This window comes from Vigna angularis, chromosome 11, assembly GCF_016808095.1.
Source record: "Vigna angularis cultivar LongXiaoDou No.4 chromosome 11, ASM1680809v1, whole genome shotgun sequence".
Lineage (NCBI taxonomy): Eukaryota > Viridiplantae > Streptophyta > Magnoliopsida > Fabales > Fabaceae > Vigna > Vigna angularis.
In genome coordinates this window covers 19,264,725-19,292,160 of record NC_068980.1, presented here as the reverse complement: position 1 = coordinate 19,292,160, position 27,436 = coordinate 19,264,725, and the positions used below count along the sequence as shown (strand labels likewise).

Sequence of the window (27,436 nt, the reverse complement as noted above, 5' to 3'; positions counted from 1 at the left end):
GTTCAAGTTTCAAATTAATTAAAGTACATTCTTAATTAATTTGAGGGCGATCAAAGAAAGATGGTACTTGGAGATTTTGTACTGACTACAAGGCATTGAATGCTGTCACAATCAAAGACAGATTTCCTATCCCAACTGTGGAGGAGCTACTCGATGAATTATTTGGTGCTAAATTCTTCTCTAAGTTGGATCTTTGATCAGGCTATCACCAAATCTTGGTCCATCCTGCTGAAAGATTCAAAACTACCTTTAGAACCCATCAAGGTCACTATGAATGGCTTGTCATGCCATTTGGATTAACAAATGCACCAGCAACTTTTCAAGCTCTCATGAATGACATATTCCAAGGCTTTCTAAGGAAATTTGTATTGATTTTTTTTATGACATTCTCGTATATAGCCCTTCTTGGTCTGCTCATCTTGGTCACTTGGAAATAGTTTTGCACATCTTGAAAGAAAACCAATTATATGCCAAATTATCCAAATGCTCTTTTGGTCTCTCTCAAGTGGATTGCTTAGGCCACATTGTCTCGGGGAATGGAGTAGCAATGGATGTTAGCAAGGTTCAAGCTGTTTTACAGTGGCCATGCCCTCAAAACACAAAACAATTAAGAGGATTCCTTGGTCTAACAGGCTATTACAAACGCTTTATAAAAGGATATGCTACAATAGCTCACCCTTTGATAAATCTCCTTAAAAAGGAATTTTTAATGGACATCACTTGCAACTCAAGATTTTGAGGCCTTGAAACAAGCAATCACCACAGCTCCTATACTACCACTACCAGATTTCACCAAACCCTTTGTTTTGGAGACTGATGCATCCGGTTTGGGGATTGGTGCAGTTTTGAGTCAAGGCAAGCATCCTATAGCCTTCTTTTCCAAAAAATTATCTTTCAGGATGCAACACAAAACTGCTTATACCAGGGAGTTTTATGAAGTCACAGAAGCCATTGTCAAATTCAGACATTATTTGCTTGGTCACAAGTTCATCATCTGAATTGATAAAAAAAGCCTCAAAAGTTTAACGGATCAATCCCTCCAAACCCCTGAGCAACAGGCACGCCTACACGAATTTTTGGGATATGATTTCACCATTGAATACAAACCAGGGAAAGATAATTAGGCCGCAGATGCCTTGCCTAGATCCTTCTTTATGGCATGGTCCAATAGAGAGGCTACTTTAATGTCCAAAATTCAGAACACAACACAACTTGATCCTCATCTTCAAGCTGTTATACAAGCTTGTGCAGTAAGGAAACCACCTAATATTAATTACTCATACTCTGATGGACTTTTACAGTGGAAGCACAGAGTGGTAATTCCTAGAGATGAAGAAATCATACAACTGTTGCTCAAGGAATACCATAGTCCAAAATTAGGGGGTCATGCTGGAATAACTAGAACTATGGCTCGACTGTCTTCCCAGTTTTATTGGCCTGACATGCTCAAGGATATTACTCAGTATGTCTAAGAATGCCTTATCTGCCAACAAGCTAAATCTATCATCACCCTTCCAGCAGGGTTACTACACCCACTACCAATTCCGAATCAAGTTTGGGAGGATATATCTATGGACTTCATTACGAGTCTTCCACCTTCCAATGGGTATATAGTAATCATGGTTGTCATTGATCGGTTATCTAAGTATGCTCACCTTGCTCCCTTGAAAGCGGATTATACTAGTAAGATAGTGGCAGAATTGTTCATCCACATGGTTATCAAACTGCATGGGTTCCCTAGAACTATCGTTTCTGACAAAGATAAAATCTTCATTAGTCAATTTTGGCAACATCTCTTCAAGTTGAGTGGCACAACATTGAACATGTCTACGGCTTACCACCCGCAATCTGATGGCCAATTAGAAGCACTAAATAAATGTATAGAGATGTATATAAGGTGCTTTACTTTTGATAATCCTAAGACCTGGACTAGACCTAAAAAAATAAAATTAGGTAGGTGGGTTGGTTGGCCAACTTGGCTCACCACGAGTTCAACCTAGATGAGCCGGATTTAAATGAGTCAGGTTGAAATCTGACCCGCATAAAAAAATTTAAATTTTTCAAACCTAACCCGACCCGAATTCATGGTGGACTAGGTTGGCCTGCGGTTGTGACCCATTTTGACAACTCTAGTTTATATATTTTAAATTTGCACTAACATTGTTATTTATATTAAAAATTTATAATTTATAATTAATTAATGTGGATGAAATATTATAATATTTGTAATTTTTACTTATATTAAATTTTATAATTTTTTAAGTTAATTAACGTACTATATTCATAATTTCTTTCTTATATAAGTTTATAGAAATTCCAATTCCACTATTGTTTTGGGTATAGGGTTGAAGTCCCTTACTCAAAGCACTCCAGGTTTTTGTTGAAGAACGGACGAGCTCCCTTACTCAAAGTACTTGTGAGGCTAGATGGTTGGATGGTTGACGCCAAATTTGGCTAAGTCCCTATGAGGTCGGATGGCCGAGCAGTTGAGGCCAAATTTGGCTAAGTCACTGTGAGGCCGCATGGTCGAGCAGTTGAGACCAGATGACCGGATAATTGATGCCAAATTTGGCTAAGTCCCTATGAGGCTGGATGGCCGGATAGTTGATGCCAAATTTGGCTAAGTCTGTGAGGCTAGATGACCGAGCAGTTGAGGCTGGATGGCCAGATAGTTGATGCCAAATTTGGCTAAGTCACTGTGAGGCCACATGGCTGAGCATTTTTATGGATGGATTGTTGATACCAAATTTGGCTAAGTACCTGAGGTCGGATGGTCGAACGGTTGAATGATCGACTTCCTGAGGCCGAAAGGTTGACGTTCTTTAGAGCACCACTCACTGGTTCCTTATGGCTACAATTGGGGATACTCGCTCGGTCCCATGGTGGTCGCCAAAATGTTTCGGGTATAGGGTTGAAATCCCTTACTCAAAGCACTCTAGGTTTTCTTGAAGACCGGACGGGCTCCCTAGTTGTCCTCTATCCTCCAAGTTACGTTGTTCGCTCTCCCTTTTCCTTGTCCAAGCCGGGTGGACGGGTACCTGTCAAATGCACTCCGACACTCAAGTTAGTAATATAACCAAACGGTTAGCTATGTAAGTGATGCATATAATGTGCATCGTATCGTAAAGTCATACCTGAGACCTTTATTTATACTAATTGTGACGTGTATTTACCTTTCGCTGGCTTAATGACGGTCCAATCAAACCTTAATCTGCATTAAGGGTTTAATGAGTTATTACCAGTAAGCACGGCCTAGATGGACGGCCATGAGAGGACGTTCTGGGAGGACGATGGACCACCTAGGAGGTCGACCTAGGAGGACGACTATGAGAGAACTGTACGGGAAGACTGATGGGTGAAAGACAAAAAAAAAGAACAATTTGGCAAAGAGTAATAACACAGCGGAAATTTAATCCCCCTTCTTGCGAGAATCTGCGAGGAGCACCGAACAAATAGAACAAAAATAGAATCCAAAGCACAAAGAGACACCAACAATTTTTAACGTGGAAAACCCCTCAATGCAAGGGTAAAAAATCACGAGTCGTCCAAACCAAAGAAAAATCCACTATGATCAATAATAGGGTACAAAAGAGTCTCCAATAATAACACCAAACGGTGTGTTCAATAAGCCAATTTAAATAAGCACAAATGCTTACAAATGAGAACCAAGAAGATGAAAAATCTCCAAAACAGGGCTGCAGGTGCGGGACCTATTTCTCCCAATCTAGACCTCCAATTGACGATCCGAACGGTCAGAATGAAGAACCATATGTCTGGAACCTACTGTCCAAAAATCAGCTCGATCCAACAATGAATGACTTCACAGCGACGAAAAAACCAATGCAAGTTTAGGGTTATGCGGGAATAACTTTCTCTCTTTCTTTTTCTCTCACTTGGCTTTTGCCTCTCTTCAAATGACTCTAATGTGCCCTACTAATCTGATCCATCTCTATTTGACCTAGTGAGACATAAAGGTCCACATTATTTGGGCCTATTCTCCACATAGGAAGGGAGCCCAATAACCCAACAAATCTCCCCCTCACGACTATGTGGAGATATCCTCCAAACCGGCAATCTCACAACAAACTTCAAACTTTCCTCTTGGCAATGCCTTTGTCATCATATCAGCACCATTATCATCTATATGAACTTTAGCTAATTCCAACAACATAGCATCCAAAACATCACGTATCCAATGATACCTCACATCAATATGTTTAGATTTATAATGAAAAGTTTGATTCTTACCAAGATGAATAGCACTTTGACTGTCACAAAACAACAAGTATTTCCCTTGCACAAAATCAAGCTCCTACAAGAATTTCTTCACCCATAACAACTTCTTACATGCTTCAGTAAGTGCAATGAATTCTGCCTCAGTAGTAGACAATGCTACACACTTTTGCAACTTTGATTGCCTTGCTAAGGCTCCCCTGCAAAATGAATCAAATAGCTTCAAGTAGACTTTCTGGAATCAATGTCTCCAGCCATATTTGAATCTGAGTAACCCACCAAAGTAGGCTTATCACCTCCAAAACAAGGCCTCAAACCACTAGTACAACGAAGATACCTCAAAATCCATTTCACAGCATTCCAATGCTCTCTACCTGGATTTGACAGAAATCTACTGACTGTACCAACAACATGTGCAATATCAGGCCTTGTACATACCATTGCATACATCAAACTACCCACCGCAGAAGCATAAGGAACTTTGCTCATATCCATCTTCTCACCTTCATTTGAAGGACTTTGTTTAACACTCAACTTAAAATGAGTAGAAAGAGGAGTACTTACAACTTTAGCATTTTCCATTTGGAATTTGCAACACCTTTTGAATGTAGTGCTTCTGTGATAGCCAAAGTTTCTTCTCTTTTCTATCACGAGTGATACTTTTACCAAGAATCTTCTTAGCAACTCATGTGTCTTTCATGGCAAATGACTCGCCCAGTTGCTTCTTCGACCTGTCAATTTTGGATACATCTTTCCCAACAATAAGCATGTCATCAACATATAACAACAGTATAATGAAATCATTCTCATAAAATTTCCTGACAAAAACACAATGGTCAAAAGTAGTCTTCTTGTAGCCTTGCTCACACATAACTGACTCAAATTTCTTATACCACTGTCTTAGAGCCTGCTTCAAACCATATATGCTTTTTCGTAGCCTACACACATAGTCTTCCTTGCCTTCAACAAGAAAACCATCTGGTTGCTTCATGTAAATCTCTTCCTCCAAATCACCATGAAGGAAAGTTGTCTTCACGTCCATCTGCTCAACCTCCAAATCTAGAGTAGCAACTAAACTTAGCACAGTTCTGATGGATGTCATCCTCACCGCAAGTGAGAAAATCTCATTGAAGTCAGCACCCTTTCTTTGTCTGAAGCCTTTCACCACTAATCTGGCTTTATATCTGGTAGATGTAGAATTGCTCTCTTGCTTCACCCTAAAAATCCACCTGTTCTCTAAGGCTTTCTTACCCTTAGGTAACTTCACCAAGTCATAAGTGTGATTATCATGCAGAGATTTCATCTCATCCTGTATTGCATCCAACCACTTTTGCTTTTCTTCACTTTCAATGGCCTCCTCATAACATTCAGGTTCTCCGTCATCAGTCAACATCACATACTCATTGGTAGAGTACTTCTTAGAAGGTTGTTTTGGCATGTCAGATCTTTTGGGTTGAGCTTCTGGTAACTCAAGTACATCACTACGATTCTCATCTAGTGACACATCATGTTCCTCTTCATCAACATTATTAATAGGAACATCCAAGCTATCTCCAACCTGCTGATTATTAATATCACCATGTTGTTCATCATCATGAACATCAATATCCAAATCATTAATAGACAACCGAATTGGATCAACATAGACACATTATCATCTTCCTTAGGTGTAGACTTCTCCACCTTATCAATATCTTCAATGGTTTGATCTTCCATGAATTGCACATCACGACTTCTAATAACTTTCTTTTCAACGGGGTCATACTTGTAGCCAAATTCATCCTGACCAAAACCAATGAAGATGCATTACCTTGTCTTCACATTCAACTTGGATCTTTCATCCTTTGGAACATGAACAAATGCTTTACAATCGAAGACACGCAAATGATCATAAGTAACATTCTTGCCAAACCAAATCTTGTCTGGCACCTCAGAGTTCAAAGCAACTGCAGGACTTAGATTAATAACATGCACTGCTGTAAACAATGCCTCACCCCAAAAATGTTTAGGCAATTTTGCTTCAGAAAGCATACACCTAACTCCTTCAATCAATGTCCTGTTCATCCTCTCTGCTAAACCATTCAACTGAGGAGTTTTGGGAGGAGTCTTCTCATGTGCAATACCATACTGTCTACAATAAGCATCAAATGGTCCACAATATTCACCACCATTGTCAGTACGAATGCGCTTCAGCTTCTTGCTTGACTGCCTCTCAACCAAAGCATGAAATTCTTTAAACTTGTCCAACACTTGGTCCTTTCTCTGTAAAGCATAAACCCAAAGCTTCCTGGAACAATCATCAATAAAATTAACAAAGTAAAGTGCACCAGTAAAATACTTTACCTTCAATGGGCCAAAAACATCATAATGCACCAATTCAAGCGACTTTGACTTCCTGGAAGGAGGATGCTTCTTGAAGGATACTCTGGTTTGTTTACCAGCCATGCAGTGAGAACATTTCTCCAACTCTACACTCTTCAATCCTGAGAGAACATCCTTTTTAACTAAGCAGTTAAGTCCTTTTTCATTGATATGCCCAAGCCTTCTGTGTCACAAAGATGACTCCATATACACGGCATTCACACTATCTTTAGCAACCAAAGCTTTTGTCCAGTAAAGCTTAGAGTTTTTCTCCCCTTTAGCCACAATAGTGTTACCTTTGGTGAGCTTCCACTTTCCAGAACCAAAGTGGTTATCAAATCCACCATCATCAAGTACCTGCACAGAAATCAAGTTAAAGCGAACATCTGGAGCATGTTTAACTCCTCTAAGCAACAACTGCATCCCCATGTTGGTTTGCAAGTGAACATCACCAACACCAATAACCTTAGACACTCCATCATTACCCATCTTCAATACTCCAAATCACCAGGTGTATAAGATGTGAAGAACTCCTTCCTAGATGTAACATGCAGTGTAGCACCACTATCAATTATCCACATGCTCTCATCAGATACAAGATTAATAGTGTCATAATCACGAAGACAAATAAGGTCACCACATGTAGTAGTAGTAACACGATCACCATCATCAATATCTTTTTTTCTTTGCTTACCCTTTTTGTCTTTGCTCTCTTTCTTCAACAAAAAATAGTTCTTCTTTATATGCCCTATTTTGTGACAATAGTGACACTCCACATTCTTGTACCGAGACTTGGACTTGCTCCTGCTTTTATCTCTACCACTATTTTGTTCTTTCTTCTGGCTTCTCCCCCTATTCTCTGTAATAAGCACTTCTGAATGAGATGAAGTACCCTGTGTCTTCCTTCTCATCTCCTCATTAAGAGCACCACTCTTTGCCATTTGTAAAGAAATATCACCATTAGGGGTAGCACTTATCAAGGAAACCCGAAATATCTCCCACGAATCCGGTAAAGAGTTTAATAGGAATAAGCCCAATAGATCATCATCAAATTTTATACACATTCCTGCTAATTGATCATAGCATCCTTTAAATTCACTCAAGTGATTTGAAACAGGATTTCCTTCCTTGTACTTCAACTCCATAAAATTTTTCAGCAAGTACAATTTATTAGTTCCTGACTTAGAGGCATACAAGGACTCAAGCTTATCCCATAGGCTTCTCGCATTATGTCTCATTAGCAACAAAATTATAAACATTATCATCAACAAACTGCCTGATAAATCCACATACCTGTTGATGTTCAAAATCCCATTCTTCATCTTACTTGGATTTCGGCTTATTGGAAGCAAAAACAAGAAGATGCAAATTTTTCACAAATAGCAAATTCTTCATCTTGCCTTTCCATAGGTGATAATTTCTCCATTCAAAGGAATCAATTTTGTATGTGCCTCCATCATTCACGCAAACTAAACAATCCTTTAACCAAAGAGCTCTGATGCCACTCTGATGGGGAAAGACCAAAAAAATATAACAATTTGGCAAAGAGTAATAACGTAGCGGAAATCCAATCCCCCTTCTTGTGAGAATCTGTGAGGAGCACCTAACAAATAGAACAAAAATAAAATCCAAAGCACAAAGAGACACCAACAATTTTTAACGTAGAAAACCCCTCAATGTAAGGGTAAAAAACCACGAGTCGTTCAGACCAAAGAAAAATCCACTATGATCAATAATAGGGTACAAAAGAGTCTCCAATAATAACACCAAATGATGTGTTCAATAAGCCAATTTAAATTAGCACAAATGCTTACAAATGAGAACCAAGAAGATGAAAAATCTCCAAAACAGGGCTGCAGGTGCGGGATCGATTTCTCCCAATCTAGACCTCCGATTGACGATCCGAACAGTCAGAATGAAGAACCATATGTCTGGAACCTACTGTCCAAAACTCAGCTCGATCCAACGGTGAGTGACTTCATAGCGACGAAAACACCAGTTTAGGTTTAGGGTTATGCGGGAATGCTTTTCTCTGTTTTTTTTTCTCTTACTTGGTTTTTGCCTCTCTTCAAATGACTCTAATGTTCCCTACTAATCTGACCCATCTCTATTTGACCTAGTAAGACATAAAGGTCCACATTATTTGAGCATATTCTCCATATAAGAAGAGAGTCTAATAACCCAACAAAAACGACCATATAAGAGGATCATTGGACCAAGTGTACCAAGAGTAAGGACCGTATGTACAACTACAAATAGATTAATTTATTGTATATAAATAAATATAAACATGATCTTATACATTGTTTTGATGAGATTGAATGGAATAAGATTTAAAGTTCACCCTCTAACACAAATCTAAAGGGCTCAAGAAATGTGTAACAGTCTACATTATCTAACTAAAGACAAGAAAAAGAAAATTTGAATTGGTCAACATTTTCATGTCAGTGAATCTGGTGCTGTGCCTCTGATGCTCAATATTTTTGCACGGTAAATGATAAAATTTTAGTTCTATACATTAAATTTTATACTTTATGGAAATGGTTTGAATTCTCTAACGAAATCTGGTAATGTTGCATTTTTTAGCTATCAAGCCTCAAAGTGTTCATCATCTGTCTTCTTTAATTTTTCCTTTCATTGTTTAATTACGTCTGTTCTTCCTCATAATTCTTAAATATAAAAAATATTCTTTAATACACCTATTTTTTATATTTATTTAATATTATCTATTTTTACTTTTTATTCTTTATTCTTTAAAAGATACAAAAAATTATATTTTTATAATTATTTTATCTTTATATTCTATATCAAATAAATGTAAAATGTTAAAGCATCAATACTCTTCTTAAATGATGAGAAATTTACGAAAAAATGAACAATATTTATGTCAAGAGGAAGAAAAAGAAAACAATATAATAGAATTCAGACAAAATTAAATGTGATCATAATAAAGTTTCAGACTTCAAAATAAACAAATACAATAATCCATTTTAGTGATACAATAATAGAGTTGTAAACTTCAAAATAAATAATATCTTATATGTATAATCAATGCTATCTCATCGAACTTGTTAGCTTCGAGATATCAATCCTAAGTCTCTTTACCATTTTAATTTTTGAACTTCTCTTAAAGGTCTTGATCTCAGCTCAAATAAATTTTCTTCTTCAATATTCACAAGGGTAGGGAATGTTGGGGGCCTATGATTTACATACATTGGATGCTGCCATCTTTCAACTTAAGCTTGAATTGGATATCACCTTTCAAATTGCAATACTTGAAAATGTCTTCTTGCAAAATAGGGACAAATTTCCCACAATGGCTTCAAACCCAAAAGAATCTTTCTACTCTTCACATGTCAAATGTTGGAATTTCAGAAGAAAAACCTGGCTGGTTTTGGAATCTTACAAAATTGTGTCTGAACTTGTACAACAATCTTATTTCTGGTGTGTTGCCAAACTTATCATCAAAAGCATATGATCTTCCTCAGTTTGATTTGAGTTCTAATCAATTGTATGGTCCATAATAATGTTGTTGGAGAAATTCCTACTATTTGTTCATCGTTTTTTAGGTATTATAGTTGTTGAAATGAAATTACTTAATAAAAACAACCTTGTTTCTCTCAAAACAAAACAGCACGCCGTTGCCGGGGATCGAACCCGGGTCACCCGCGTGACAGGCGGGAATACTCACCACTATACTACAACGACTTGGTTGATTGTAATTTGTGAACATACAATATTACTAGTAAGAATTAAATTTTGTAATTTTAGGTCAAATTTATTTAAAGTTTTAATCATTCATCAAAATTCTTGCTTAAAAGTAATCCTTTTAGTCCTTACACATACAATTTTTATCCTCTGACTAAAAGAGGCTTATAAAGTGAATATGTATATAATAAATTAATTACAGGGATAAAACAAGCAATTGATCCTTATTTTTTGTTAGTTAAATGAAGAAAATATGTATAAATTACATAATTATATAGCATAATTTTAGTTTCTTGTTTATTAGTTGGAAGGAAAATGATGAATGAAGAATATTGGATATTGGCAAGTTTCTTCCACAAGAGGGAATGACTTTTGTGTTCTCAACCAAGCAATTATTCTCTCAACACCAATAACTTGGTCAAACATATTCCTTAAATATGGTATTAGGGTTTTATCTTGACTATGTCTAGAAAATACTTTATTGGAAGATTGCAATAACCAAGAATGAAATTAAAATTATGACATAAAATATGTGAATATAGACACAAATGTCATTATTGTTATGTACCACATTCACTTTCCTCCTTCAAACATGCTTGACAAAAAGACCTAATTAATCAATAAACTCCAATTGCAAAAAATGAATACTCATGAAAATGGTTTTTAAATTCAGTCATAGAAGATTTGTAAAATGGGTAATTAAACTTTTCATGGTTGAATCTGGATTGAAAGAGAGAGGCTTTCACAATTCTTTGCAAATTTGGTAAATTTGGCAAAATTTTTTGTTTTTGGCAAAATTTGGATTAGAACTAGTAGACACAACAATATATTATATTATCATTATTTTACATTTTATTATCATATTTTTATTTTCATATATCCCACTAATCCATTAAATACATATCGATACTGTATAAAAAAAAGTATACCCAAAAAAGTGATGTGTTGAAAAAGAAGGAAACAATATAAAAAAACACAATTTTACAAGTGGTAACAAAAAAATTGTTTCAATTTTTTGTGCACTTTCTTTGATAAAGAGAGAAAAACAAAGACAAAATCTAGTAACAAACAAAAATTACATACGCACGAAGCTTATGTCTGAAGAATTCTTTTTCCATTTTTTTTATTTAAATACATCTTAACATATTCATAAAATATGTACAAATAAAAATAAAAATATTGTAATTCAAGATGCGAAATAATTTTGAATGATAAAATCTATGAAATAATAGTAGTTGAGTGATAAAATATATAATCATTTTTTTACGTTGACTCTCTTGTGTGGTTAACGCTGTAAGAGCAATTAAGTTATATTAAGACTATGTTTGAATTATTGTTAACTAACATAAGTATGTATGTACCACCTCTCAAACAAATTTCCAAATCTCGTAATAAAGTTTCATAATGAGAAAGATAAATCAACATTTCCAACATTTTTATTATAATAACAAAGAATAAACAAAAAATAAAATGTAAATTCTTAAAAAAAATCCTTAAAATGTTTAATAAAAGTTATAATCTAAAAGAATATTATTTTTCTTGTCTTTATTAATGGGTCAAAATTGATATCTTACTAACACTTAATTTTATTAAAAATCTTATATATATAAATGAATACAAATTTCCTTCTTTTAAGTTAACTTTATAAAATTAAGTTAAATTTAAAATCTCGTATTTAAAAATAATATATGAGTTTATTTTAATAAAATTTATCAAACTTTGGTATTTATTATCAAGTTATTCAAAAATATCTACTTTGTCAGCATGCAAATATACAGCATTAAAATAGACACATAGCTTCTGAATCAATTTTAGTATATTAAGTTAAACTTAAAATTGTTTTTTTTTTCTTTCTTTTTTAAAATTGTTTAAGTAATTAATACTTTAAAAAATATTAGGCATAGCTAAACTCTAAATGCTACGTTGAAATATAACTGAAAGTAATGAATGACTGGTCCCATTTCATTCTAGAACAGTACATGGTAAATGTATTTTCCTTCTACTTTTGTTCAACTCATTCATAGTCAAAGTCTTTTTTCTGTCAAATTATTAGTTATTCAATTCTTAGAAAATAAGAGTGAAGAACGCGTAGAAACAGAGGCAAACTTTAACTTTATATATCTATAAAATCTATGCCAATAAACAGCATTTCAAAATCTAATAATTATTACTTTGTTACATCACACACACGCACACTTGAGAATTGCAATCTTTGGTAGCAAACTGTTTCATCATGAGATATGACAGACACTGGTTTAGTTTCATGTTTGGTTTATTTCTGTCATGTGCTGTGAAGGTTCTGCTTGCTCAAAATTTGCCATACAAAGCTGTGAATCTAGGAAACTGGTTGGTTGCAGAGGGATGGATGCAAGAACCCTCTCTCTTTGATGGAATTATCAACAAAGATCTCTTGGTATAATTTTAATTTATGATCCCACAGAAGAACCCCATCATGTTCTTTCCTAGATCATTCTGCATAAAAAATCTTAAAGTTTGCAAATTAAGAGAAAAAGTTGAATGATATCAGATCATGGTACCCTTTTTCTTTTTCTTTAATCTTTGAGGTAATGGAAGAGTTTTTGATATTTCAGGATGGAACTCAGGTGCAACTGAAGTCCACAAAGTTTAACAAGTATCTGGCTTCTGAAGGTGGAGGTGGAGCTGATGTTGTAGCCAACCGTGATTCAGCTTCTGGTTGGGAAACGTTCAAGGTAGATTTTCGACTTCAACTTCATCAGGATTCATCACAATCTTTTGATGTGCATTAGGAATCACATTCACTTGTTCTATGCAGCTATGGAGGGTGAGTGACTCATCCTTCAACTTGAGAGTGTTCAACAAGAAATTTGTGGGGCTGGAAAATCATGAGGGTGGAAACAAAATTGTAGCAGTTTCAGACTCACCCAGCACACCAGAAACATTTGAGATTGCAAGGGATCTTAATGACCCTTTCAGAATCAGAATCAAAGCATCAAATGGCAAGTTTCTACAGGTACATGTTACTCATTGCAAATACACTGACAAGTAATTCTTAATATTTGGAAACCTTAAAAATTGTGCATTTTTGTATGTTAAGGTTCAATCCGAGACATCAGTGACTGCAGATTATGAAGGCACAAATTGGGATGAAAAAGATCCATCAGTGTTTCGTATGAATATTGTACCAGACACCACTTTACAAGGAGAGTACCAACTCACTAATGGTTATGGTCCTGACAGAGCTCCTCAAGTCATGAGGGTGAGAAATTTTGAATCTTTTGATAACAAATCATCATGAACATGCCTCAATTCATGAACTGTTAGCATTCCAAAAGACTATATTTTCATTCTTACGGAACTCAAGCTGTGTAATCTGGTGTTGTAGAACCACTGGAGCACATACATAACTGAAGATGATTTCAGATTCATGTCAGAAAATGGCTTAAATGCAGTGAGAATACCTGTTGGGTGGTGGATAGCTAAAGATCCAAACCCCCCTAAGCCTTTTGTCGGAGGATCATTAGCAGCATTGGACAATGCTTTCATTTGGGCACAGTAAGTCTGCCAGTTTAACGTTGTAACAGATAAAATATGAAGCATTTAATTCAGCTTCGATCCACACCAGTTTTTCATCACTTACCAATAATCCAGTCTTCATGACTTGCAGAAACCATGGAATGAAAGTGATCATAGACTTACATGCAGCTGAAGGTTCACAGAATGGCAATGACCACAGTGCCTCAAGAGATGGATATACAGAATGGGGAGAATCATACATACCAAACACAGTTCAAGTCATAGAATTCTTAGCAGAAAGGTTCTTTTTTTATACTTTTTAACATTGCCCCATCATAAATACATGATCAAGAAGTTGACTTTAATCTTAATTCAATCCACAAAAACTACAGATATAGTAACAGACCAAACTTAGGAGGGATAGAGTTGATGAACGAACCAGTTGGTGTGAATCTGGAGAGCCTGAAGAAGTATTACAAGGAAGCTTATGATGCTGTGAGGAAGCACAACCCAAGTGCTTATGTGATAATGTCAAACCCTTTGGATGCAGATTCCAAAGTGCTTCTCTCATTTGTGAAAGGATTTGACAGAGTAGTCATTGATGTGCATTACTACAATCTTTTCTCTGACATATTCAACAACATGAGTGTTCAACAAAATATTGATTACGTTAGGAAAGAACGAGCCTCAGATCTCAGTGGGGTCTCTTCCTCAAATGCTTTCAGTTTTGTAGGTAAGAAAATGAAAAACAATCCTATTAATTCTTTGGATATGTTAACTTTTTTTTTTTTTAACAATTTTTTTAAAACACATTACTTATCACTGTTTTATTGGTAAGTGGATTTGAAACGGATCAATTACAAATTATTTGTGTTGTAAAAAAATTGTTAAAAAAATATTTTTCTAATTTTTTTGTGTTAAAATATGCTCCATTTTAGTTTTCTTGAAAGTAAAATAAATAGAAGAAAAATAAATATAATTATTGTTTATTTATTTATTTATGTTGATTGACAGGGGAGTGGAGTGGTGCTTGGAGTGTACAAGGTGCAACTAAGGAAGATTACCAAAAGTATGTCCAAGCACAATTGGATGTGTATTCTAATGCAACTTTTGGATGGGCCTATTGGGCCTACAAGTGCAAGTTCAACCAATGGAGTTTCAAATGGATGATCCAAAACAATTACATAAAACTCTAGATTTTGGGGAAATAATAATAATAATATTATTATAATTATAATATAGATATGTTGTGGATCCAAAGAAGAGGTCTAAATTAAGAAATTTGAGCACACATCAATCACTTGCAATGCATTTTGTTTCATAAAGAATAGCCATATCATTACATAAACATGGAATGAAATAAAAATATTTGTAGCCCATATTATTTTACTTATTCAACTCAATCTTCTAGCCAGTAGATTTTGAAATCTTAGTTATATTTTGAATAATTCTAATATAATGCAACCTCTTATATTATGGAAAAAAATATTATATATTGTTAGTATTTTTTTTATTATAAAATATACTTGATTTAGTGTTTTGGATTCCATTCCACTATCGATTTATATTTTATTAACTTAATATATTTACTATAAAATGAATGTATTATGATTGAGCTAATACAATGTTATTACAGATATTACTTAATTTAATCAAATTAATAATTTAAATCTATCAGAACTTTGAATAAAAAGCTTTAATAATTTTTTCTTTAAAATATACTAATTTTAATATATGAAAAGTTTTTAAATATATTTAAAAATATTAAAATGAATATATTTTAAAAGTAGAATAAAAAAAAGAGCACCCAAAAACTCAACAGAAAATTAAAATTGATAATTAGAGTCGTTATCTGAGAGGAGAATATTGATAATCAAGTGTCATATTCATTGATAAGAATTCTTGTTTTATTTTGTAACGATTGCTATTAAATCATAATCTTTTTTCATTTTTATATGGGGCAGGTTGTAATCAACAGTTCAACATTAAATGTTTGATTTGTTGCCACATTACTTCTATTATTGAGAAATCGAATGTTTTTATTGGTTCTGGAATTTCTCCAAATCAAAATCTCCTTTCATGTCACACTTATTATTTTGCATTTGTAATTACCATATAACACGTGAACCACTAACAAGAGAATGCCACGTACAAATACTTTTAAAATAAATATTATATGGATTATAATTATATTATTCATTTTTAACTAAATTCCACACTTATCACATCACAAACATTGTTTTCGCATAAATTCTTTTCTTCATGCTTATCATCTATCAATGGAAGTATACTACTGTTATTATCACCTCAATAATTTTACGTTGATGTCAAACATAATATAAATATATTTTTTATAATTTAAAGTATTTTTTAAAAATAAAATTATGACAAAACTTCTCTGATAATATTTTAGATATATAATGATTGTCCTTAATAATATCATTCGGTATTAATATAATGACATCCATCAAGAGACCGATAATAAGACATTTTGTCTTTTAAACTTTTTAGTGAAGATGACTACTATTTCTTCTTCCTACTATTTATGAAATTCATTACTTGTCTATCTTATCTTTGGTTTATTCTTACCAATGACTAATTTTTAATTATTAATTTGAATTTACTTAATTTTCACATAGATAATTTTTTAAATCTTTGTTGGCGAAAATCACATATCAATAAATTATATTAGGAGGATGATATTTAGTAGCACTTCATCATGTTTTCCGTAGAAGTTTTAATTATTTTATTTTTACTTGATAAAAATAAATAATTATAAATACTAAGAATATAACAATAAATACATATTTTAAGTGAATCAATATACCAAACCTCAATAAATTTTATGTTATCTATTTTATAATATTTCTCTCTTTCTTGGTCAATTTTCATTTCTTCTCCAGCGTCTACTGCTTATCTTTGATACTGTTTTCGTGTCTATGATTAATCCTTGCATCTTCAATCATATCACTCAAAATTCAATTGTCTTATTTCATCAATTCTATTAATCAATAAATCATTATAATATTTTCTTTATATTAACACCTACTATATTATTTATTAGTTAAACTCGTTTAATTTATTAACATACATTTTTATATATAAAAGATGTGTTTTTAATGAGTTTATTTTAATGAACATATTTGAGGCTGACACAATGTGGTAAATAGCTTTGTCACCAAGGTATGGGTAAGATTGGAAATAAATAATTAGAGAAAAACAAAAATAGATTCTTCAATTTCAATTTGAAGATGAAAATGACATTCGTTGGCATGTTTGTCTTCGCATGCATGCAATGCAACTTGGCACAATGTGTCAACAATTTACAAATTGTATATTATAATAAAACAGTGTAGGAACTGTTATATTTTCCCAACTCTAAAACTTTCCAACCACAAAATTGTTAAAAAAACAAAAACATTAATTAATGATTTGATATTATAAATCAATAGGTTAAATATGTCATGTGAAAGAAGCAGTTAAAAATTCAAATATAAATTAAAAGTATCGTATTGAATGAGTGGAAATTAAAAAAATTGAAAAAATATAAGAAAAATAAAAATCGTAAAATAAATTCATTATATATAAACAGAGTTAACCACAAGATTAAAATTCGACTATTTTATAATTTTAATATATTTAATCTCGACCTTTAACAATGAATTAATATAATTTTTTTAATATAATTACATTAAGTTTTTTCATATATTAAATTATATTTTAATTTGAACTTATTATTGTCAAACTTGGAAATACATTAAATTAAATTTGTTAATTTGGGTGTTAAATTTGGTTAATCAACTCTTTTTACTTGTCTGAAACCATAAACCTTCTTCATGGAAAAGAGTTTTCTCATGTCTTTAGAAAACCATTTTGTACATATTATATTATATATATTATCAATAAATATATAATTATTAGTTATTATGAATAATTGGTGTGTGGTGGGGAATATATTGTTAGAACGGGAAAAGAAAAAAAGGAGAGTGTCCATACTTTTAGGGACAGTTATTAATTGGACATTTCACATCTCATTATACCAACAGGTGTGAACTTGGACCTTTCACACATTCATTTCTTCTTTCCATATTTGTTTTTCATTGCATCATTCAATTATATATACCTTTTGTTTAGGTTTAAGAGTTAAAAGGTTAAGTCTATTTCTCCAAATGGTTTAATTTTAAAATTCATGTAAAGTTATTCTTTCCTGACGAACTACCTTAATACTAAATTTATATTTACAAAATTTTAAAATCTTATTAGTGTTAACTAATTACAAAAGAATAATTTAATTTAATATTAATATAATTATAACTATAACTATAACGTTTTTAGTTAGACCGATTTATGATTCACGTCTTGACTGACCAAACGATGATATTATACATGTTTCCTTTTTTTTTTCATTTGATATTATTTTCTAATCATCACTTTCATTTATTTTGAATTTTCTTTTATTGGGATAGATCAGATTAATCACTTCTCATATATTATATAATATATAAGATCTGATTTTTCACTTACAATTCCTCTATTAAATCATTTAGTTCCTGGACTATTTACAACGAATATTCATTTCCGAAAATAAAATAAAATACATGCACTACAAAAAAGTATATTTTAAGAGGGGTTATTTTCCGGCGGTTTTTGGAACCCCAGATAGTTCCGGCGGTTTATAAGTAAAAACCGCCCCTAAACATTTATTTATTTTTTTAAAATAATTTTTCTGACTAATTATTGTAAACCCCAGTTCCTCTTCATTGCCCTTCGTTTAGTTTGAAGCTCTACTTTTCTTTTTTATCTTCTCCCAAACCCTCCCAATCCTGTAAACCCCTTTTCAGTTCCAAAGTCCTCCTTCACTCTCCGCAAAACCCTAGATTCCACCGATCCCAACTTCTCAGGCTCTGCAACGCATTCGTGCCTGACCCATGGGTCCAAATCCTTCTCATCCTTGTCTACGCGATTAACGCTGTCCACCAGCACCGCTCGAGCCTTCAGCAAAACGACGCACCGCTCGTCGTCACTGTAGAAGTGCAAGCGCAGCACAGCGCGGCGCTTAGAGAGCTCGGACACAGCACCGTCGAAGAAGAGGTTTTTTCGGTGGGTGACGACGTGGAAGGGGGAGAGCAAGCTGGTGACAGGGCGGTGGGCGTTAGCGTCTGCGAGGCGCAACTTCACTTTGACCTCCATTGGGGAAGAAAGGTGGGAGACTGAGGCTAGGGTTTTACGATAAATTTTACAATTATATGTTATTCAGGCACACTTCGTACTTTTGTTATTCCAGTGATGTTGTTTTGTAGGTTTTGAAGCATTATACTTGTGTTAGTGATAATATTTTTTTGTAAATTGGTGTGACATTATTTGTAGGGGATCTTGGTCAGAGTTTTGATTCAAATGTGACTCTTTCTCACTATGAATTGAGTCCAAGAAAAGGAGAAACTGTACTGTTTGTTGGCGACCTCTCTTATGCTGATAACTACCCGAATCATGATAACGTGAGGTGGGATACTTGGGGAAGGTTTACAGAAAGAAGTGTTTCATATCAACCATGGATTTGGACTACAGGGAACCATGAAATTGATTTTTCTCCAGAAATTGTAAGCTTCTCAAACCAATTCACTTTATCTGGTTTCACTTTATCTGAAAAATTTCTTTCTGTTTTTCTCAACGAAAAATTTTAAATTTGGTGTAATGCATTTACCCAGTCCAAATGTTGGTAAGAATAAAGTTTTTAACATAGATGAACACTTTGTTGCAGGGTGAAACCGTACCTTTTCAAATGGTGCCAAATACCATTTTGCATTTGGCATTTGCACTCCTATAAAAGATCAATCAGCCCCTGTTTATATCACCATTGGTGGAGGAAACCTTGAAGGCTTAGCAACCAAGTAAGCTCAACGAACGTAACATGATGATTCTTGTCACATTTCTTCTTACTTTTATATCATTAAGCTTGAACAAATATTTACTTTGAGAAAAGGCATGTGTTTTCATTATTCGTTCTGCTAAATTTTTATTTATTGGATGCAACTACTTGTTGCAGAATTGTGGACTGCTATATTTTCTAAGGATGCACTGCAAACAATTAGATTAGTATCAAGGAAGGTATGCATGCTTCTTCTTGGTTTCAATACATCAAATAAGGATATAAGTATTTTTAGTATATCAATTTTTATTTATTTAGGATTTGGTTTTTCTAAAATGATTAAGTGAGATTCTTAAAAAGTTAACTCTGTAATTGCAAGGGCATTGCGCAATCTCTCCCCTTGCCTTATTTTCTATATGAATATTACTCTTGGATCTGGATCTCACATGAAGATCTCACTGATTAATTGTTTTTGAAGATATTAAAACGTAATAGGTGTATTAAATTATAGGGCTCCACAATACTAACACACTTTATAGTCTTTCTCCTCCCCTAAATATGACTACTATTGCAGGAAAGAAGAACTGTGGCCAACATTGGACCAATTGCTTAGAGATGAGGATGATACAACTGTCTCTACGCCTTATACTGCTACAAACAGTCAGGTACATTAAGATAGTTATTCAGTTGCAAACAAGTTAGGCCTTATAATCTGACTGACATAAATTCATATGCGTGTGCAGGGCAAATGTGAATAAGAACTCAGCATGGTTAGTACTTATTTTTAACAACAATAAATTTATATAAGAAAAACTCAGCATGGTTAGTTACTCTTATTTTTAACAACAATAAAATTATATAAAATTTATATAAGAAAAATTTAATACCTTAAATTATATTATTTATATAGCCATTATATAAGAAAAATTTAATACCTTAAATTATATTATTTATATAGCCAAAACTAGAAGTGTTTAATTCTTGAATGTTATGAAACTAATACTGTATATAAATTGTTTTCCTTTTTCTGTAATACACATATGAACTCTTCTGTTTTATAATTGTATCTCATGCATAATTTCAGTTTATATTTCCAGTTTGGAGGTGTTATTTGGTGGAGACATAAGCACAATCAACAAGCATTCTTCGATATTAAAGGTACTTGCCATTTGCACTATATTGGTTGTATTATTTCCTTGTCACATTCAATAAGTTAGGTATCCAATGTGGTGAAATTATTTATGCACAATAACTTTACTATTGATTTGGCTAAAATGAAGATATTAAGATCAAGATCTATGTTTTTTTTTCTCTTACTTTCCATAAAATGTTTAACCTTTTGTTTTCATCGATATACTTGGATTTAGTTTCTATTATATCATATTTTAATATTTTTCAACCATCAATAGTTCTTAAATTCGTCTAATAATTTTTTTAAAATATTATTAACTAATTATTATTTTATATTGTAGGTATTTGGAAAAGGAAGCATATCAAATGATGGATAAAATGAAGAAGTACCAAATGATGGACGAAATGAAGAAGTATCAAATGATGGATAAAATGAAGAAGTATCAAATGATGAAAATAACGAAGAAGTACGAAACTATAATTATTATTCATAACATGTTAATTTTAATTTTTAAGAAACATTAATTGTATTTCTAATGTTTACAATTTATATAATAATATTTTGGTTTATATTTAATGTTTACATTTAATTTTGGTTTCATATTATTTAATTTTAGTTTATTAATGATAATCAAGTAATTTGAATAATAAAAAAATTAAATTATTTACATTTCCGGCGGTTTTGAAAAACCCTCAAAAGTACCGGCGGTTTTCATAAACCCTCACAAATTACCGGCGGTTTTGCTTAACCTCGGTTATTTCCGGCGGTTTTAGTAAAACCTCCACTACTACCGGCGGTTTTAGTAAAACCCCCACTACTACCGGCGGTTTTTCAAAACCCCGCTAATTGTGGCGGTTTTTTAAAAAACCGCCGGTAATTACTTAACGACGCAGGTTTTCCCAACGGTTATCCTAACCGCTGGTAACATATTTTCCGGGGGTTAAAACCGCCGGAAACGGAAAAAATAACCCCCGGTAAAAATCTAATTTTTTGTAGTGATGGTCCAGCTTTTATAACTAATTTTATTTTCAATTATATACTTAAATTATATAACACATATTTATTTTCTCACAGTCTTATATTTAATAGGCAAATTCATAATAATTACATGACCAAACATTCTAATTTTGTTTTAAGGTAATGCATTTGTTTCATCTTAATATCATGTGTCATATACCATACGTAACCTTATTTAACCTAAAAGCAGTCCGAGCCCAGTAAGCTTAATTCTCTTAAGAGTTGTTTCCATAAACACGTTTTACGAAAATGAAGGAAATATCCCATTGTCATTTTCTTAAACTTAGCTTGAATTTTGTAACAGTTACAGAGGACAATCTCACACCATATTAATTTCTGTTTGTGTCGAGTGACATAAAAAAATCAATTATTATATATTTAAAATAGTATTTGTTTTGAAAATTTATTTATTACAATTTTATTTTTAAAAAATTTAAAAGACTAAATATTTCATTATTAATTATGATGAAAGGTAGTGTTTTAATCTCAAATTTTTTTAATGACATTATTAAAATTAATCATCGTATATTTAAAATATTATCTGTTAATTTTATCTTAAAAGATTATTTAGATGATAAAAAATATATTTAAAATGTCTTAAACTTAAATTACTGTGTCGTAAAAACAATTACTAAAATGAACATTTATATAAAAATGATGTAAGAATGAAAAGATGATAAGAAAAAATAAAATAAAATAAAGAAGATAAGATACGCATCTGGATGAGTCCAAGTTGTAGTAATCAAAGTGTTTGTGTGTCACATGGGTGCAGTTACCGCCACAACGGCGTGTGTGAAAGCTACTTTAAAATAATGTCGACCAGGTAGGACCATTTTCTTCGTTAAGAAACCATTAACCAAATCATTTTTTTAATACACCTATGTAAATATCTCTAAAGTAAATACAAAATCAACTTTATCTATCTAAAACAAATATCATATACTTCATTAACATATATATTTCAGTTTAAGGGATTAAGGTTAATTCTCTTTCTCAAAAATCTATACTGGTATAATTGTATATAACAAGATTTGTGATAGAAATATTAACATATATTGTTTAGAAAATATTAATCATGTTTATAAAATCAACATAAATTATTAACCTATGTTTTACTTAAAATAATACTTAATTGAAAATTTAATAATAATAAAAATTGAATGATAAATAATAAGTAATATACTAAATTACCAAAATTTAATTATAATATATAAATATAATTGAATAGATATAGATTTGAATTTCATATACTTTAAAAAGTTTTATTAAACGGTGTTATTTAATATGCATGTTAAATCAAATAGAACCAATATTAATAAAACATAACATAATTTCAAAGATAATTGACATTATTTAAAAGCAACATTTGAATTTTCTAAACATTAATGTATTAATTAACTATTACAATAGCATCTAACTTTGTCTTTACTCTTTGCAAGAAGAGTTTATTCTTGATCGACATTGAAACACTTGTACATTTCTCATAACTACAAACAAGACTCTTCATTCTACCAAAACCTTAATCAAAGGAAGACATTTCACGTTATTAGAGAGAAAAAAAAAAAACAAAGAGTCCCGTGTGAACGTGAATTTGTAACAGTGTTCACAATGTCGGTAGGAGCAAGTAAACTTTAAAAAACAAAGACACAGTCCCACATGCGAACTTAACAAACAGAGTGTGCATTGGTCTCTTCTTCTGCCACTCCAACTTGATGACACTCATATTTTCATCATTAGCCATTTATTATTGGTAATAAAAATAGAAAAAAAGAGAAGAAATAATAAAGCTAAAATTCCCTAGATTTTGTGTTAACCATACCCCACACGAAAACAGGGTAGAAAGATAAACACGGACACGAGGTTGTGGTGTTTGTGTTGTGTCTCTCTGTGACTCTTCTTCTATATATTCAGATCCAACTTTCCCTTTACTCTCAACTCTCAATTCTCTCAACTCTCAAACCAAAAATGACCAACTTTTCGATTCTCCTTCTCCTTGTTCTCTGCGCCCTCCAGAGTTGCTTCGCCGCCTCCAACCCCTCCAACTTCATAAAATCCTCCTGCAGCACCACCCAGTACCCCGCCCTCTGCGTGGAGTCGCTATCGGTGTACGCCGCCGCCATCCGGCAGGACCCTCACCAGCTCGTCCAGACGGCTCTCTCCCTGGCCCTCAACCGAACTGAGTCTACCAAAACCTTCGTGGCCAAGTGTAACAAGTTCAGGGGTCTCAAGCCACGGGAGTACGCCGCCCTCAAAGACTGCGCGGAGGAAATCAGCGACAGCGTCGATCGGCTGTCACGGTCGCTGAAGGAGCTGAAGCTCTGCAAGGTTAACGGACAGGACTTCGCCTGGCACATCAGCAACGTGGAGACGTGGGTGAGCTCTGCGCTCACCGACGAGAGTACTTGCGGCGACGGCTTCGCCGGAAAGGCGCTCAGCGGCAAGATCAAGGACTCCATCAGGGGCAGAATGGTGAATGTTGCTCAGGTCACCAGCAATGCCCTCTCTCTCATCAACCAGTATGCTGCCAAACACTAAACCAAGTTTTTGTCTTTTTTTTTATGTTCTGAGAAAAAAAACTGTTCTGTATGGTTTGATCGGGTGTTCTTTTTTGTGTTTCGTGTAATGTGTATGTAAAATCAAGTGAGCCAGTTTAAAAGTTTAAATAGATATATGAATTTTGTTATAATGTTGTTAAATAGATTGCTCGAACAGCATTGTAAGATCAAAACTGAGTTTGATCGAACATTAATGTTTTTCTGGTTTTCTCACTTCAAATTCGATCTCGATTCCGATGAAAACGGAATAATAATTATTATTTAAACAATTTTAATTGTAGTTTTATTGATAGTAATAATAATAATAATAATAATTTAATAAGAGGAAATTCCGGACAGAAGGAAATGTTGGTCAGTAACACGCTTTCTCAGCGCGTAAAACTCAGTGGATTATGGAAGAACGGCGTTCCGCGTACATTAGCTGTGAATTTGTGAAAAATTATTATAAAAAAATTCAGAACAAAGAAAGAAGATTGATTGAAGTATAACAGTGAGAAGATTCAAGATTTATGACTTGGGGTTTTAATTTATTTTTGGAGGGAAAATTATAGTTGAGAAGGCACGATGTAAATAAGTAGTGGAAAAACTTATATAATAAAAGTTTAATGTCTCTGTATGCTTTTATTACGGTTTGAAATCTTAAATAGAAATCTTAAATAGGTTTTTTTTTTTGGCGTATTAATTGGATTACATGACAAACCGGTTACAACAAACTTATGCACGAAGATGACGGCATTTTTGATGGCGTTCCCGGCTTTAAGAGCTCCTTCAAGTTCTCCTACGGTGACGTTTTCGTTCTGGTAACGTTCAATGATCTTCTCGGCGGGTTAGGTAAATTGAAGTCTTCGGAGAAGGAAGAGCGATGTGTCGCGGATTTTGATCCACTTGATCTCTCGATTCGGCAGGCAGGGAGGAGTCCTTAAATTTTTTCATTTTTTCCTCTTTACCCTTCCTCAATCACCTCTCTCCATACAAATTTTTAATAAAAAATTCAATTTTAATGTCACGTGATTACTCATTCAATTGACCATGCCATGTTATAATCACTTAAACGGGCCGTTTGTTGAATTTGATGACAAACCTCTAATTGAATCAATTTTACAATAAAAAGGACCCAATTGATACGCCGAAAAGAAAAATGGGCCTATTTAAGATTTCGGACCAAAATAGAGACTTCTAGAGACAATAAACCTATAATAAATAAATAAAAATTGGTTTAATGTCACTTTAGTCCTTATTTTTGGCCTAAAATCTCAAATAGGTCCCCTTCTTTTTTGGCGTCTCAATTGGGTCCTTATTTTTGTAAAATTGAATCAAATAAAGGCTTTCTGTCAAATTGATGAAATGCCGTTAAGGAGGGTGTGACGTGACATGCTGACAGTGTAATTTTTTATTACGTGGCATTAAAAACGTGACTGAATTGTATTTTTTTAATTTTTGAATTAAAAAATGAAGTGTACAGAGTGGAAATATAATTTAAGTAAGGGCAAAATTGGAAAATCAAATTAAATTAAGTGCTGAATTGGAAAATCTTCAACCGATCGGCTCCTGTGCTTCAGCCGTTCGGTGTCCTCCTCCTTCTTTACTGCTCGGCCTCGCTCGGTAGCCTCACTGCCTTCAGTCGTTCGGTTCACTTCTTCTTCTCCCTCACCGCTCGGCCTCTTCCTACATTCCGCCGTTCGGTTGACTAGTAATAATATTCTATAATAGGCTGTCGTCAAACCTTAATTCCCTAACCTAGCCAATGCCGCCATCAGCCACGTTGTGCCGCCAACATCATCCTCGTCGGACCACATGCCAATGTCGCCAACCTCCATGGTGGCCGCACATTCATCTTCATCACCTACAAACCCAGAAATCAGAAAATCCCAATTGCCATGTAATCCTAAAGCGTAGATCCCTTTCTTCTTCCTTGCGAGCTTCGTTGCAACCACCAGTTAGCGACATCATCTCCTCCATCATCGCATCAGAAACCTGCATCAAATCCAAGCTAGAAAACGCAGAGAAACCCAAGCCGCCGCGACAAAACCCCATCGCAAATCGAACTCGAAATTCCTCCGCGAGAGATAGCCTGTCAACGCGAGAACCTGCTCCACCGCGATTCGCGCTTCCACCATCGATCTCCCCTGCGAGATTCAAGTTCGCACTACCTAATCGCATCTTCTACACAAAACTGTGAAGCAACCTTGCTTTATCTTCTCTGAATCACGCCTCCAAAAGCTGCCACGAGACATTCTCAATTAACACCCCCATGTTCTCTCGCGGCGCATGAAACTTTCCCCCTCCCCTTCAATCTGAAACCCTAATTTTAGGTGGGGAAGGGGTGGCATAGGTGATAGCCGTGAAATTAATTTAATTTAATTTTTCATTTTTTCCCTTACTTAAATTATATTTTCACTCTACACACTTCATTTTTTAATTCAAAAATTAAAAAAAATATATAATTAATTCACATTTTTAATTCCATGTAATAAAAAATTACATTGTTAGCATGTCATATCACTCCTCCTTAACGACGTTTCATCAATTTGACGAAAACCTTTATTTGATTCAATTTTACAAAAATAAGAACCCAATTGAGACGTCGAAAAAAAAAAGACCTATTTGAGGTTCTGAAAAAAAATAAGGACCTAAAGAGACATTAAATCATAAAAATTTAATTGAATATCTTAAAATAATGAATTTGAATTTTTTTAATTATATATTATTTGTCTTATTATTTTATTATAGGAAATGTGTTATTTGAAAGTGAGTTTAAATTGTTAAGGTGTGCCCATAAGATTTAAGACGAAAATGTTAGCATGATGAAGCGTAAATTATGGATGAAAAAAATGAAATGGAAGTCTAAAAATGTGAGCAATGAATACGGCAGAAGAAGAGGAAAAAAGAAGTAACATAGTCTGAAATGATGAATTGTTCAAACGGAGCCTATAACGTTCCATCACACTAAATAATCTTACCTACTCACCTACTTTCTCTTCATCTTTATTGTACATTTTGCATTATGGTTATAAAATTTCAAGTTCTTTCTATTAAAATCCATGGTGGAGGACAGGTATGAATTTTAAG

General features: G+C 33.4%; 3 protein-coding genes and 1 non-coding gene across 4 annotated transcripts; 2 read left to right on the top strand and 2 right to left on the bottom strand.

The window, feature by feature from the left end:
- Positions 1-10,230: 10,230 nt before the first annotated feature.
- On the bottom strand, positions 10,231-10,302 carry TRNAD-GUC (transfer RNA aspartic acid (anticodon GUC)). The gene has a single exon. It is a non-coding gene; the product is annotated as a tRNA-Asp (tRNA).
- A 2,165-nt stretch (positions 10,303-12,467) lies between these two features.
- On the top strand, positions 12,468-15,088 carry LOC108333555 (probable glucan 1,3-beta-glucosidase A). Its single transcript, XM_017569019.2, has 8 exons — positions 12,468-12,715; positions 12,894-13,013; positions 13,097-13,294; positions 13,379-13,540; positions 13,667-13,836; positions 13,949-14,098; positions 14,190-14,530; positions 14,812-15,088. Exons 1-8 carry the CDS (start codon positions 12,536-12,538, stop codon positions 14,991-14,993), a joined length of 1,503 nt encoding a protein of 500 aa, XP_017424508.1. The 5' UTR covers positions 12,468-12,535; the 3' UTR covers positions 14,994-15,088.
- A 3,506-nt stretch (positions 15,089-18,594) lies between these two features.
- LOC108332661 (triphosphate tunnel metalloenzyme 3) lies at positions 18,595-18,987 on the bottom strand. Its single transcript, XM_017567978.1, has one exon. It carries the CDS (start codon positions 18,985-18,987, stop codon positions 18,595-18,597), a length of 393 nt encoding a protein of 130 aa, XP_017423467.1.
- Positions 18,988-23,600: 4,613 nt separating this feature from the next.
- Positions 23,601-24,495, top strand: LOC108333194 (21 kDa protein). Its single transcript, XM_017568566.2, has one exon. The coding sequence runs from the start codon at positions 23,778-23,780 to the stop codon at positions 24,345-24,347; it is 570 nt and encodes a 189-aa protein (XP_017424055.1). The 5' UTR covers positions 23,601-23,777; the 3' UTR covers positions 24,348-24,495.
- The last annotated feature ends 2,941 nt before the right edge of the window (positions 24,496-27,436 follow it).

What these genes read in the sequence shown, in the direction of transcription:
- LOC108333555 (XM_017569019.2), top strand. Translation starts at nt 12,536, where the DNA reads ATGAGATATGACAGACACTGGTTTAGTTTCATGTTTGGTTTATTTCTG. An exon ending in CAAATGGCAAGTTTCTACAG is followed by an intron (nt 13,295 to 13,378) that starts GTACATGTTACT and finishes TTGTATGTTAAG; the next exon opens with GTTCAATCCGAGACATCAGT. An exon ending in ATAGAATTCTTAGCAGAAAG is followed by an intron (nt 14,099 to 14,189) that starts GTTCTTTTTTTA and finishes CAAAAACTACAG; the next exon opens with ATATAGTAACAGACCAAACT.
- LOC108332661 (XM_017567978.1), bottom strand. Translation starts at nt 18,987, where the DNA reads ATGGAGGTCAAAGTGAAGTTGCGCCTCGCAGACGCTAACGCCCACCGC.
- LOC108333194 (XM_017568566.2), top strand. Translation starts at nt 23,778, where the DNA reads ATGACCAACTTTTCGATTCTCCTTCTCCTTGTTCTCTGCGCCCTCCAG.